At 40.0% G+C, this 14,961-nt stretch overlaps 1 protein-coding gene across 2 annotated transcripts in view; it reads right to left on the bottom strand.

Annotated features, from left to right (window-relative positions):
- Window positions 1–14,961, bottom strand: part of ldb2a (LIM domain binding 2a) — a 123,435-nt gene that overhangs the window by 42,913 nt on the left and 65,561 nt on the right. For both annotated transcript variants that reach the window (XM_037675154.1, XM_037675155.1), the window contains exon 3: window positions 8,120–8,292. In XM_037675154.1, the coding sequence (XP_037531082.1) occupies window positions 8,120–8,292 (173 nt within the window). The remainder of the gene's footprint in view (window positions 1–8,119; window positions 8,293–14,961) is intronic.

Below are 14,961 nucleotides of genomic sequence, written 5' to 3'. Positions count from 1 at the left end.
TATGACGATGGCAGGAGTGAGGGTTTGTGAAAGACGAACAGGCAGGAACAGAGAGAGACAGGCAGGAAGAAAAAGAAGCAGAGCACGAGCTGGAGTTGGGAGCCGGGGATGATTTCTCTGGGGATGAAGGATGCTGGTGTGTGTGTGTGTGTCCATGTGTGTGCGTCTCGAGGGAGCGGGGGAGGAGGGGGATGAGAGAGCGCGGTGGAGTAGAGAGCCGGCAAGTCAGGGAGGAGGATGAGCGAGGGGGCGAGGGGTGGTGGTGTTTGAGGAAAGCGAGGCGAGGCAGAGCTGATTGAGATTCGGGCCTCCAGAGCTGCAGGCTCGCTGCTGCTGGGAGCTCAGACAGAACACGCTCCGTTATTGGAATTTTTTTATTTTTTTTCTAATGAATTAATTCTTCTCATCCAATTTAGGTGAAGATGAAAAGAGAGCAGAGCTGCAAGCATCAAATTTAGCTTTTTGTTGACCAGGCCCAGCCCGTTCTGCTCCTGTTTTGTTCGGGTAATATCTGACTCTTGTAATATATTATGTTTTCTGCTCTTTTTTTTTTTTTTGCTGCTGCTTTTGAGAAGCTTTGCTTACAAAAACATCTGAACAAAAACAGCACAGAAAGAAATGTTCAGTTTATATGACTGCGTATACTTCATTTATTAACTCAATAACAAGAGCGTCATACGTACGTACAAGTACATACAAGTGATCTTTATTACTCACTAGAGAAATTGCATTTCCTGTGAAAATGCAGTGTGAATGCTTAATGCTGAAGAACTTGCTGAAAATCAACTGAAATTAGCTAAAAACATGCTGAAATGTAGCTGAAATTAAAGAAGAAGCAAAGCAGAAAGATCACATTTGTTCAATTTGGTTTAAATAAGCAGACATTAGCATAAAAATGAGGAAATTTGCTAAATAGGCTGAAATGAGCAACAACAACAAAAAAGGAGCTGAAAAGGCAGAAAAAAGCTTAAATTACCAGAAGGAAGTGAAAGGAGCACAACTGTACCCAATTAGGCTGAAAAAAGCAGAAATGAGCTGAAAAAAGTGGAAATAATCTGAAAAAAGCAGAAATTTGAAAACAACAACAACAACAAAGCCAAATAGTACCAGTAGCTTAAAAGGAAGAAATAAGCTTAAATTATCTGAAAGGAAGTGAAGAGAGCACATTTTTGCTGAATTAGGCTGAAAAAAGTTTAAATGAGTGCAAAAGAAAAAAAAATGGAATTAGCTGAAAAAAAACCCTCAAATTAGCATAAAAAAGCTAAACAGTAGCTGAAATAGCAGGAAAAGCTGAAACTTGCAGAAATAAGCTGAAAGGAGCATAACAAGCTGAAACTGGCAGAAAGAGGTTAGAAGCTCAGAAATGTTGTAGTTAGCTGAATAAAAAGAAAGGTGCACAAAACAGCTAAAAGTAGCTGATTTCTTTATTAAATTTACAGAAGGAAGCGAAAAGAAGCTGAAGTAGAACAAAACGTGAAAGGAGCAGTAAAAGGTTGTAAAAGATCTGAAGGATGTAAAATGAACTCAGTTCAGTTTCTATGAGAAAAAAACGTTTGAGAAAAGGCTAAATATCTCAAAAAGCTAAAGTTGCACCAGTATCAAAAGTCACAGCAGGATTGTCGTGAAAGAGCTGAACGTTTCATTCATGATTTGTTGAAATGACCAACCCCCCCAACATGTTTTAATTCACCCCCCAACATTTACTTTAGAGTAAAACAGCACAACACATTTTGTTGGTGAAGAAGATTCTAGAGCAGGAACGGGTCGTTCTGATTTTTGACAACAGTTTCACGATGTATCAATACATCTATTATAAAGATGTATAAAACTTTTCTTTAGTTTAACGTTTCACTCTGTAGCTTCGCGTCCTTTGGCAGGTCACCCAAAAAGTTAATTTTCAGACTCTGCTGCCCACCCCCACCCAGAGTGAGTGCAGACTGCAGCGATGTAAAAACAAGAGGCTGTGCAGCCGTTTAATGTCAGAACAATCCGGTCCGGTGCCTCGGCTCAGAGTTCATGCTACAGAGAACATGGAATCCCTTTAGCTCGGCTGCTCAGCGCTGACAAGGTATCTGGCCTCGGACTCATTTAGACAGTCAGCAGAAGAATCCTGAGAGTCAGCGAGCCGTCTGGCTCAGACTGTGGTGAAGCAGAGATCCACCCCGCCTCGCACAGGGATTCTGTCCCCAAAGACAAAAGCCCATGAGCTCAGCTTTATTGCTTTCTGAGGACCTTTGTGTCAAGTTTGGATTTTCTAACCTGCACAATTAGCATTTTTCCACTTTTTCCCTCCCATCTGTGCATCACGACAATCTGCAAACATCTTACTGCTGCCCCGAAAGCAATTCGCTCAGAGCGGCTGCAGGCTTAAGGACGGGCTCGTATCTTTAAGGTGAGAAATGCTGGTGCACTCTGAGGTCTAGAAGAAGGTTGACCTTCTGTAATGTGAAGAATGCAGCTGCTGCACGGCACAGCGTCTAAAATATACATTTAATACACAGAACCCTGTGAAAACATCCAGCCACAAGAAACAATATACCAGCTGATTAATTAACATGAATTATTGAAAAAAATGATCATTGTGACAGAAGTTCAGTTTTTTTTGGTTTTTTTTGCAGTGTTGCTATGACTGACCCACCGTGCAGAGTTCAGCCTTCATAAATGAGCGGCGCACGCCACTCCGTGCACGCTTAAGAGTCTAAAATCTTTACAGTAACTCCTGTCACATGCACTGCAAGGTTTATCACATACCATGGCTTATACATCAAAGCTCTGACAGAGATTTCAGTTCAAGAGTAAAATATCAATAAATAAATCAACATTTATTTATAAAGCACCATTTATGCAGCGATGGGAAACACAAAAGGCTTTAGAGCCAATAAAAACAAAAAACAAGAACTCACAGAAGATCATTTAAATCTGCAGAAAGTTGTAAAAATATAAGCAATGGTGGTTGAAACATGAGGAAATCAGAAGGAACAGACGAAATTCAATTTTAACTAGAGAACTTGCATTTCCTGCAAAAATGCGTTTGAATGCTCGTTGCTAAATGAATTTAACTGAAAGCTGCTGAAGCAGCTGAAACCACGCTGAAAACGTTTCTTTGTTAAACTGTTAATATGAAATGGAACAGCTGACATTTGCTAAAAATAGGAAAATAAAGACAGAGCACATGAAACTGAAATTAACCGAAAAGTAGCCCAAAAAGCTACATTTAGCAGAAAATTAGCTGAAAGGAGCAAAAAAATTGAAATTATTAGAAAGAAGCACAAAATGCATAAATTAACACAAAAAAGGCAGAAAATACCTAAAAAGTATCTAAATTTAGCAGAAAGATGATGAACTTAGCATAAAAAGCTGAAATTAGCAGAAAAAGGTTGTAAACAGCACAACGTGTTTGAAGGCTGTAACGAGAGCTCTATTCATTTTTAATGAGGAAAAAAAAAGTCTGAAAAAGCTAAATATTTCTAAAAAATTACTTAAATACCAAAATTCACAGCAGGATTGTCCTGATTGAGCCGAATGTTTTCATATATGAATCATTGAAATAGCACAACAACTGTGGAACAAAATAGATGCTGAAAAATGCACAGAAGAAAAAAGGAGCTTAATAGTGTGAATGATTTATAAGAAATGGCACAATAATGATGAATCACAAGACACAGGTTAAAACATAAAGACTATTTCAATCATAAAAATGTGGATTCTAAAATATAAACATTGAAAAAACCCTAACACTAAAAATATGACCGACTTTCCAGCTTAATATTTGATATATGTCATCTTTGGTTGTGAGTGATAAATAAATAAGCTCTAAGTGAGGCTGTCTTAAGATTTATTCACAGCAATAGATTTTGTTGAAGATGCCTGAAAACTGCACAAAGTGGACCCAGTTTTAGGAATTTACATCAAAATGTGATTTTTTTCCTAATTTAAAAAACTAAAACAACAACAACAACAACAAAAATATATATATTTGTGGTTTCGAAAAAAAAAAAAATCCTTGTAAGCTCAGCACAGTTTCAAAAAATGTCTTCATCCACACAAAAACAACCTAAAACGCTGCAGTAAGTCTGCCAGTCCTATATGTGGTGCTGTAACGCTGCCACAAACAATCACCCAAAACAGGAAACAAGGTGTGGAGCGTGGGCAAAGCGCTTAGTGCAAAATGTAAACACAACAGGAGAAGAGGCTGCCCTAGGGTCATAGGTTAGATATAAGTTTTGTCTATACAAACACAAGTGTGCCATTTAAACAAATATTTACGCTGAACCCATTATCAAACAATAGTCTTCCTGATGCCAAGATGCTCAGAGCAATTGCAGCTTCACAGGCTCCCGGTGCGATCCCAGTTTTTAGGAGTTTTGAAATTGACTTTGTGCCTGACTCTGCACGATTTATGCGTGTGAACTATAGCCTAACTGAACTGATGAGAACAAGAGCAGATTTGCCATGTAATATAGCAGAAATCGGCAACAAACTCTAAACTATGCTCGGCAGAATGCAGATCTTAAAGTCATCTACCTGGAAGCTACGGCCGAGGCATTCCAATGGGCAGAAGAGGAAGCGCTGCTCCCAGCTTAAGAAGAGAGGATGCCAGGCGGGGGGTATGGTGAGGCTACGTGCTAATGCTAAAGCTGGAAAACATCCGATACCGTCTTTCTGTCAAACGTCCGCTCATTGGACAACAAGATGGATTTGCTTCATCTGAGAGCGGGCGCCTCAGAAGAGATAATGAATTGTGTGGTGCTTTGTCTCACGGAAACATGGATTACAAGCAAAATGCCAGATTCAGGCTTCTAGCTGAATGACAGACTCTTTTTTTCCGAGCGGATCGCTGCAGCAAGCTAACGGGGAAGTGGAGGGGAGGAGGAGTGTATATTTACGGGAGTAAAAGTTGGTGCACAAACCGTATGCTCGTAAACCGTCATTGCTCTGAGGCTTTGGAGCAGCTAACAGTGAAATGTCAACCACAATATCTACCCTGTGAGTTCACAGTGGCTTTCATAACAGTTGTTTATATAGCTCCGGATGCTAATGCTAACGATACTCTGCAGGAGCTTCATGATCTTCTCAGCTCGCTGCAGAGCAAGCACCATGAGGCTCTTTACATAGTGGCTGGAGACTTCAATCACATGAATCTAAAAGACAGCCTCCCAAAATTTTACCAGCATGTGGGAATACCAATACGTGGAAAGAACATGCTGGACCATGTTTACACGAACATAAAAGGTGCAAACAAAGCTGAACCCCGCCCCCACCTAGGACTATCGGACCACATCTCAATCTTCCTGGCCCCTGCTTACCTGCCCCCGCTGAGACGTTCCAGACAGGTACAAAATAAAGTTAAATCTTGGATCCAGAACAGTGGCCCTATACTGAGAGATTGTTTTGAAAGAACAGACTGGGAGGTCTTCAGAGAAGCTTTTGAAAATGAAGGAGTGCTAGATCTGGACTAATACGCATCCTCAGTTATGGGGTACATTAGTGCATGTACTGACAACATCTCTTCCTTACGATGTGTTAAAATTTGTCCGAACAGAAAACCTTGGCTGAATGCAGAGTTTTGCACCCTGGTGGAAGCCATGAACACTGCCTTCAGCTCTGAAAACTCACATGAGATGAGAAGGACAAGGAAAGAGCTGGTTGCTGGTATTAAGAACGTCAAAGCCACATATGCACAGAGGATCAATTCACCTCACAAAACCCTCAGAGCATGTGGAGGGGCATTATGTGTATAACAGATTATAAAGGAAGGAGTGAACAATGCCCCAAAAACCCATCTCTGCCTGATGCCCTCAACAAGTTCTATGCACGCTTTGAAGACCTGAACAGACCACTCAGCACCAGACTCACCTCGCCACCAGATGAACAGCATCTCAGTGTGACCCCAGCAGAAGTAAGGAGTACTTTCAGGAGGATTAATCCGCAGAAGGCAACCGGCCCAGACAACATCCCTGGAAAAGTGTTGAAAGACTGTGCCGATCAGCTCTGCGAGGTGCTGGCAGACATCTTTAACACATCACTTACCCTGGAGACAGTTCCCACCTGCCTGAAGACTGCCACCATCATCCCAGTTCCAAAGAGCTCTACAGTGACTGGTCTGAATGACTATCGGCCAGTGGTCCTCACCCCGATAGTCACTAAATGCTTCGAAAAACTGGTCATGACTCGCATCAAAACAACCATCAACATCAACGAGGACCCTCATCAGTATGCATACCGTGAGAACCGATCAACAGAGGATGCAATCTCCTCTGTGATCCACACTGCGCTCAACCACCTGGAGCAGAAAAACTCTTACATCCATATGCTCTTTGTGGACTTCACATCCACCTTCAACACCATGATCCCCCAAACCCTGATGGACAAACTATCCACACTAGGACTAAGCCCCTCCATTTACAACTGGGTACTAGACTTCTTAAACAGACAACAGGATCCATAACTTCTCTTCCTCCACCATAACCCTCAGCACTGGCTCTCCTCAGGGATGTGTGTTGAGTCCTCTCCTGTTTACTCTGCTCACGTATGATTGTGCAGCTACCCATCCAGGCTGTCATATTGTAAAGTTTGCAGATGATACAGCGGTGGTGGGATGCATCACAAACAATGATGAGTCCAGCTACAGGCAGGAGGTGGAACACCTGGAGAGCTGGTGCAGAGAGAATAACCTTCACATCAATGTGAAAAAGACAAAGGGGATAATTGTGGACTTCAGAAGGAACAAACTCACCTACACGCCTCCGAAACATAAGAGGATCTGCGGTGGAAGTGGTCTCCAGCTACAAGTACTTGGGTGTACACATGAATGACAACCTCAGCTGGAGCCACAACACCACCAGCCTGATCAAGAAAGCTCATCAGAGACTCTACTTCCTCAGACGGCTGAGGCGAGCTGGTCTGGAAGCTCAGTCCTCACCTCCTTCTACAGGTGTGCAGTGGAGAGCATCCTGTGCTCCAGCATCAATGTGTGGCATGGAGGCTGCACAGCTGCAGAAAGAAAAGCTTTGCAGAGAGTGGTGAAGGCTGCACAGAAGATGTTGGAGTCAGTCTCCCCACCATCACAGACATCTACACCTCCAGATACAGGAAGAGGGCCACCTGCATCATGAAGGACCTCACTCACCCAGCACACACACTTTTTGCCCTGCTCCCCTCAGGAAGGAGGTTGAGGAGCATTAAGTGTAGAACCACTAGACTGAGGAACAGCTTCTACCCTGAGGCTGTTAGACTCATGAATCTCTAACCAGAATAATCACTGTGAAAAATCACATCATGTTGCTGCTGATCTGTTTCATGTTGCTGCTGATCTGTTTCATATTGCTGCTGATCTGTTTCATATTGCTGTGTTCATGCGTGCTCATCTGCTCACACAGACTCATGTTCGTGCTGCTGTTTGACGTAATGTTTTTATGCTATTAGTGCTTAGTGTATTTTTAGTTGATGTTTTTCTTAGTTCATATCTTGGATCTTATCATTGTTTTTCTTTTACATTTTATTGTTGGATGTAACTGGGACCCTGCGTACACAATCTCGTTCCACCACATGTACCACATGAGATGCGAATGACAAATCTCTCTGACTCGGACTCTGTGCTCCTAAAGCAACATTTATATGTGGATGGCCCAAAAAAAAAAAAAAAAAAAAAAAAAACCCCACTGGATTTCATTTGTAGGAGTCAAAATTCTGTGTCCAAACTGTAAAAATAGACGAACGTTAATGAATATTGCAACACATTTATTGCCTCCGTCGCTTTGATTTAGAGCTGACCTGCTTAGCCAGAATGTTACACACGCTTGCATAAATAAACATTCACTCTTTCAGAGAACGAGAACAGACATTTTAAAATGTATACAAATCAAACAGGTCATTCTGGGTTTCATGTTTTATTTATGAGGACACAAGCACCTTTTCATGTACGCTAATAAAACTGTCAAGTATGATTTAAAAAAAGAACAAAGATAGCAAAAAGAAAAGAAAAAGAGAAAGCACAGGGGAGAGGAATCAAAGCGTTTAAATGTGTTTGATCTTGTACCAGTTTAACACCTTATCGGGACATTATCTTCGCCTGTGATCAATTATTTATGCAGGGAGAAGCTCGGGGGTCGGGTGTTACCTTTGTAAACATCGGCTTCCCGTGCTGGGTGACCATGGTGCACTGATCGCAGTCCAGGGTGATGCAGGAGTTGTGGAAGGACTCCTTGGAGTGTTTGAGGATGTAGTGGAGCTCGGTGACGCCGCCCTCAAACACCGTGCTGAAATAACGGGGTATCAACGTCCGGCCGATCGCTGCGAGGAGACAAAAGACGGGACGGAGCAGTTAACTGAAAGAACCGACTGCTAAACGATGTGGAGAAGATAGGTTCAGCTTGAGGGCAAAAAGAAACAGAAGCCACAAATTAAACTGTGAAACTTTTTACAAGGACCTCGGCTGCAAAACTTTAAAGTGTGTTTCTCATTCATCCACATCCACAAACACTTACACGCAACACTAATCATCACAGATTTACTCTTTTTAATAGGACACATTCTGATTCTGCACAAGCACGGTGCAAGTGTTGGGTTAAAAGTAGAGTTTAGATTTTTTTATGCCCAAAGTTATTAAACATTTAGACCATATTTATCCACCATCTTCTCCCTGAAGCTCAACCAGTCCTTCACAGCAGCCTGAATCTGGTGCAGGAACTACACTTACTACTAGACACTGACAGGTTGAGATAATCGTGTGAACGCTTATGAAGCATCCACAAAGATGTGATCCATTTTTGTTCCGTATGTTTTTCAGCATCTTTCTCGTTCCACAATTTTTGTGCTATTAACAAATCATAAATCAAAACGTTCAAATCTTTCAGGACAATCCTGCTCTGACTTTTTGTATTGGTGCAACTTCAGCTTTTTGAGATATTTAGCCTTTTATGACACTTTTTTCTCACAGAAAATGAACTGAGTTCATTTTACATCCTTCAAATCTTTAAATCTGTTTACAACATTTTACTGCTCCTTTCACTTTTTGTTCTGATTCAGCTTCTTTCAGCTGTCCTGTGCAACAACAACAACAACAAAAAAACAGCTACTTTCAGCAAATTTCAGCTGTTTTTAAGCTGTTTTGTGCTTCTTTCAGCTAACCACAACATTTTTGTGCTTCTTCTAACTTTTTTCTGCTAAGTTCAGCTTATTTTGCTCCTTTCAGCTTATGTCTGCAAGTTTAATCTTTTCTCTGCTATTTCAGCTACTACTTAGTTGTTCATGCTAATTTTAGCTTTTTCAGCTAATTCCACATTTGTTGCACTAATTTCAACTTTTTCAGCCAAATTCAGCAAAAATGTGCTCTCCCCACATCATTCTGGTTATTTCAGCTTCTTTCTGATTTTTAGCTACTTTTCAGCAGTTTAACCAATTTCAGCTTTTTTTCCCCAGATAATTTCCACCTTGTGCTTATTTCTGCTTCTTTCAGCCTAATTTGGCAAATATTTTTTTCTGCTTTCTTCTGCTAGTTTAAGCTTGTTCTACCTGTTCAGCTACCTTTTTAGCATTTTCTAGTGAATTTTGGCTGTTTTCAGATATTTTTGTGGTAATTTCTGCTACTTTCAGCTTAATTTACTTCTTTATGCTAATTTCAGCTTGTTATACTGCTTTCAGCTTTATGCTAGTTTCAGCTTTTTCTGCTATTTTAGCCACCATTTAGTTGTTTTATGTTAATTTGAGCTTTTTCAGATAATTCTACATTTTTAGCTCATTCCAGCCATTTCCATTTCTTTCTAGTACCTTTGCTGTTTTAAGCTTCTTTCTGCCTTTCAGTGGTTCAAACAGTACTTTTCAGCCATTTTTTGTGTGTGCAAATTTCAGCTTTTTTAAGTTAATTTCTTAATGTTTGTGCTTATTTCTGCTTATTTAAACCTATTTCAGCAAATATGTGTTCTTTCTGCTTTCTTCTCCTAATTTAGGCTTATTCTTCCATTTTAGTTACATTTCAGCATGTTTTGTTTTTAAGTTGATTTCAACTGTTTTTCAGCAAGTTCTTCTACAATAAGCATTCACACTGAATTTTCACAAGAAATGCAATTTCTCTGGTTGGTTAGAGCATTTCAGGCACAACGTAACCCAACATATAAGCTCCTAAATAAACACAAAGTATAATGTATAAGCTAAAACTACTTTACAAAACAGGTTTGTTAACATGCTGAACAAGACCATAAAATGGGATTACATTTTTCGAATTAGGTATACAGACTGAGCCAGATTAAAATCTTGTCAAAGGCAAAATAAAAAGTGACTAATTACCGAGTCAATTATACAGATATTGAGCTAAAATTCTGTGTGGTAGCAGCTGCAAGTCATCCTAAACAAGTAGTCTGAGCTCCAACACGTCTCAGGAGATCTCACATTGCATGAGATCTTGCATAACTTCATTAATAAGGTTCGGCTAAAACAGATTCAGCTCTATCCCTTCTGTATGGGATGATCATAGTTTTAATGTCTGACTTTGCAAACGGGTGATATGCATTCAAGAGATCTATACCTTTTTTTGAATTTACTTTCAAACTGCTTCGCTTCTCCATCAGACCTGGGTTCTTGTGTTAAATAGCTGCAGACAGCACAACCATAAAGGCTGAGAGCACCCAGAGTGGATTGAAAATTTATTTTTGCTCTGCTGAAGAAGTCTTTATTGTGATCGTGAGTCTAGCTGAAGTGCCCGTGTTCTTAAACAACAATATACATTTGCTTCCAGGTTTAAATCTCCTGCCAACGTGTTATTCGAGCTTCATTACAGATACTAGAACTAAAGTACTTTCCAAACCTTAGAGGAATAATATGTCCTGTTTGTTTTCTCGCCACGAGGCAGATGAGGAGCCAGATCTTCAGCGTGTTTTAAAGCACGGAGCTGAAGCAGACAGACAATTAGTTTGACTTGGCATAATTACTGAAAACAGCAGGAGGCAGCTGGCCTGGCTTGGCGCCAGGACCAAACCTCCACAAATTAAGAACCTACTTTTACACCACACCTGTTGTTAACACGCTAAACAAACGAGATAAAGTGAGTTCATTACAGAACTTCACAGGGACTGACAGACACGCTGAACGTTCTTGAACTTTGGACGCAGACATTCTGGTTTCTGCTCCTTTGTGGGTTTTTTTACGAAGTTGAAATCATCAATTCCTGGCTCAACACACATACGAACGTAAGACTGGAGCCAGTTTTCTCTCATCGGTTTAAAATGAAATGTGGAAACAGTTCATTCGGAGGAGAGAAATTCTTACGTGAGGACTGAGAGTAGGCCTGTCACGATAACAAATGTTGCTGGGCGATTAATTGTCTCAGAAATGATTGTGATAAACAATAATATTGTTTGAAATTTGACAATAAGTAGTAATTATTGTCAAATTTAAGAAAAAATGTTAAATTTGTTTTGCATGTAGTACACTTTTTGGACCAGCGGATGGCAGTACAAAACTGTTTGAACCAAAGGATGGATAGTGAGGGAGTGAGCAGCATGTCTCTTTAAGAAGGGAGGGATGCCCCTTGACGTGACATGGGCTGTCTCTCTTTGGTTTTCAAAATGGTGGTCGCTCGGTTTGAGCTCTTTAGCATTTTTCACACAATTAAAAAAAAAAAAAAAAATAATCAGTAAACAAGTTCTCAGCTTCTTTTTGCAGAGAAAAACAACTTTTACACGAAGGCACAGATTTCAACTGTGAATTTTGGAGCTTCGACAAGACGGAGGTTTTTCCCCGGAGGTCGGCCTGTTAGCTTAGCTTGTAGCTTAGCTTGTAGCTTAGCTGCTTTTAATGATACAAAAACACAATTTTGGATGGTTAAAACAGACTTTAAAGAGAAAAGAGAAAGGGAAGGGGGTCTGTGAGGAACACCTGAGTTGAGCATTTTGTCATCCAGTGTCTTCAGTAGAAAGAGAGAGACATGAAGAAACAAAGCAGATAAATGAAAATGAGGTCAATAATTTCCATTTATCATGTGATTCATTGATTTATTGTTTATAGCAACAGGCCTAACTGAGAGCACGTTTCATATTTAATATAAACTCTCTGAACACAAGCGGTCCAACAGCAAATTCACTTGAAAAAACCAAATGTAATCAGACATAACATGTACGTTTCAGTTTGTGCCACAAAAGTTTGATAAAATATAAAATATCCCAGTCTTATTTGTATTTGTTTATTTGCATCATTATACCTGTGGCATATATAGCATTAAATTATCATATTTATCAAATATCAATTTGGACATTATATGCATATAAACAGAGAACTTCTACTAGTAATGTACTTTAATTGTGTTTGTGTATTTTTAAAAACTAAACTAAAATTTTAAAAAACTCCAGTGGTACACCAATGTCCCCCGTCACTGAGGGATTTGAATAGTGAGTAAGATCAGTGTTCTTCCGGACTAATTGAACAGGGAATGTAAGTGTAAATGTTTTTGGTGCAAGATATTCAAGTGGGCAGAAGGTACCACTGTGGAGAAGAACAGAGGAAGATTTTATGAGCCCAGAGTGATGTGTCCTGGCGAGTAGAGGGACCGATTTCATCCACCACCAGGCCCAATGGCGGAGCCAGAGGGTGGCCAATGGTGGTCTTGGCCACCATCAATCTTCAATCACCCCAAGGGCCACCCCAATAATTTGAAGAAACAAGACTTAAGAAATATAAAAGCTAGAAAACATATTTCCAAAAAAAAAAAAAAAAAAAAAATATATATATATTATATATATATATATATATATATATATATATATATATATATATATATATACATACACATACATACACACACACAAACACACAGAGAGGTGGCCATCTTGGATTTTGATGTGAACAAAACATGAAAGAAGCATAATGGCAGAGCGAACAGCTTTATAAGATGATTGATTAATTAATTAACATAAGAGGTGTAAGAAGCTCCTAGGAAGCAGGACCTGTCAGGTTCCTATGACTTAAAGGAATTAAATACCTACAAATGAACATTTTCTTATTCTGCAGTGTTATCATTTTATATCAACCTTTAACCGTTTTAGGATCATGATACGTTTTCACTGAACAGTTTCATGTAGTAGCCACACAGTGGAGTCCATCTTGAAGCTACCATTTCTGACAATTTAAAAATCACCAGTTTAACCGGCCCAGTCCCAAAGAAACATTTACTTTCAGAAATGAAGCGAGCTTCACAAAACCATAAAAGGCGTGGCAGAACTCAGCTGGGTTGATGTAGAGCCATCACGTATTAAATATGTGATGTCTCCCTCATACCATTTTCAAAACACAACATATTATAACTACGTTTATCTGAATTTGGCTCCCTTGGCTGGCGTTGAAGGCCATCTTATCTGAATTCACCTGGAGAACATGTGATCTGACGTTCACCACCCCCTCCCTGAGGAATGTCCAACTGATAACCAGATGAAACCAGCTGAATAAACTTGTGTCATCATTTCAGGACTCTTGGATTCTCATAGACGTTATTCTTGGCCATTCCTCGACATGCCTCGAGAATGTTTATGGATCTCACCGGAGGACACTGGCTGATTATTCCATCCTTATCAGAACTCTTAGTGACCTCAAGAGCATCTATGAACATGCACACCGCTCTCGGCTCCCCCCTCTGCAGAATGTCTATATCACTATGTGCCTGTTTGTGCGAGGTGTTTTTTTAATATTAGAGGTTTTTTTTCTCAGGCAGGAAAAAATAAGTCTGATAGGAATTGTTTCACCTCCAACTCCTACACGTGTCCATTTTACCACTTTTTTGTCTGTCCAAACAGGTCTCACTTGTAAAAGAGTCTTTTAGGCTCAATGTGATTTATCTGTTTAAATAAAGGAATATTAAATCAGTCTAATGTTTTTATGTGGTTAACTTAATTCTTCAAGTAACCGACATGTATAATAATATTAATGTAGATCTATAAAACGCTACAAAATATTGCTAAAGTGTCTGGATGTTGGGCTGACTTTGGAACAGATATTTGAGTCTGATTAGTTTATTTGAGCATAAGCGTCGCAACAATTACATGTGAAGGGGATGTGCCCCCCCCCCACATTAAAAAAATGTTAATTCGCCATCACCACCAGTGTGTGTGCCCCTCCCCAAATGCTTCCGACACCAATGCATTTGAGCAAGTGTCAAATAAATCTTCCAAGATGAAAGATGAATTGTTTCAACACTGAAGATTACAGATCTTCTTGGAACAACAAGCATTTTAAATTTTTTAGCCTCAGCTTTTCAAGATCAGGTCATTTGTTCTTATACTCTGAGCTTTAAATATTCCAGATACACGCGAGGCAGCAAAGAGAAGTGTGGAGTCTCTGCACAGACTTTCCAGAATAATAAGTTTCCACGACTTAGTTTAGTTTTAAACTGACATATTGAGACAGACAGCCTCTGCAGTGCAAACTTTCTGCAGAAGCCTAAAGAGACAGCGAGCAGGCTGCATGATGAAAACTGGAGGAGGAGTCAGGGAGGGGGAGAGTGTCTTCAGTGTTTTACAGTCCTCAGGCTTTGTCTGCTCTCTGTCGTTTCTGTTCTCCGGCTTCCAGGAGAAGCACGGATGTTTAAGGCTTACATTTCCCATTACGCTACGGCTGCTTTGTGAAGGCATGAAAGACACAGGTTGCTGAAAACGTTAGTGTATTTTACAGGAAGTTTCTTCTCAGCAGGCTATTTCAATATGTGAAAATATCTACATTTATTTTGTAACTGGGTTACAGTTATTCAGAAATCACAATTAATAACAACATTCTCGTTGAGCTCATTAAAGCAACATTTTACGACACTGGAGCTTTATGGTTCTTTTTGTTTCAAAACGTGGTTTATTCCTCAGCAACAACCCTGAACTCAAAAACCATGTTACACGTCCTCGTGCTCAACCAGAATCCACTAAAGAAGCCCACAGGCCTGATGTATAAACCATGAGTTTGTACAAAACCTCCACACGCCTTTTTCATACA

This window comes from Nematolebias whitei, chromosome 4 (assembly GCF_014905685.2).
Source record: "Nematolebias whitei isolate Nwh7 chromosome 4, NemWhi1, whole genome shotgun sequence".
Lineage (NCBI taxonomy): Eukaryota > Metazoa > Chordata > Actinopteri > Cyprinodontiformes > Rivulidae > Nematolebias > Nematolebias whitei.
The sequence above is the reverse complement of the archived record's forward strand: the minus strand, read 5'-3'. Positions and strand labels throughout refer to the sequence as shown.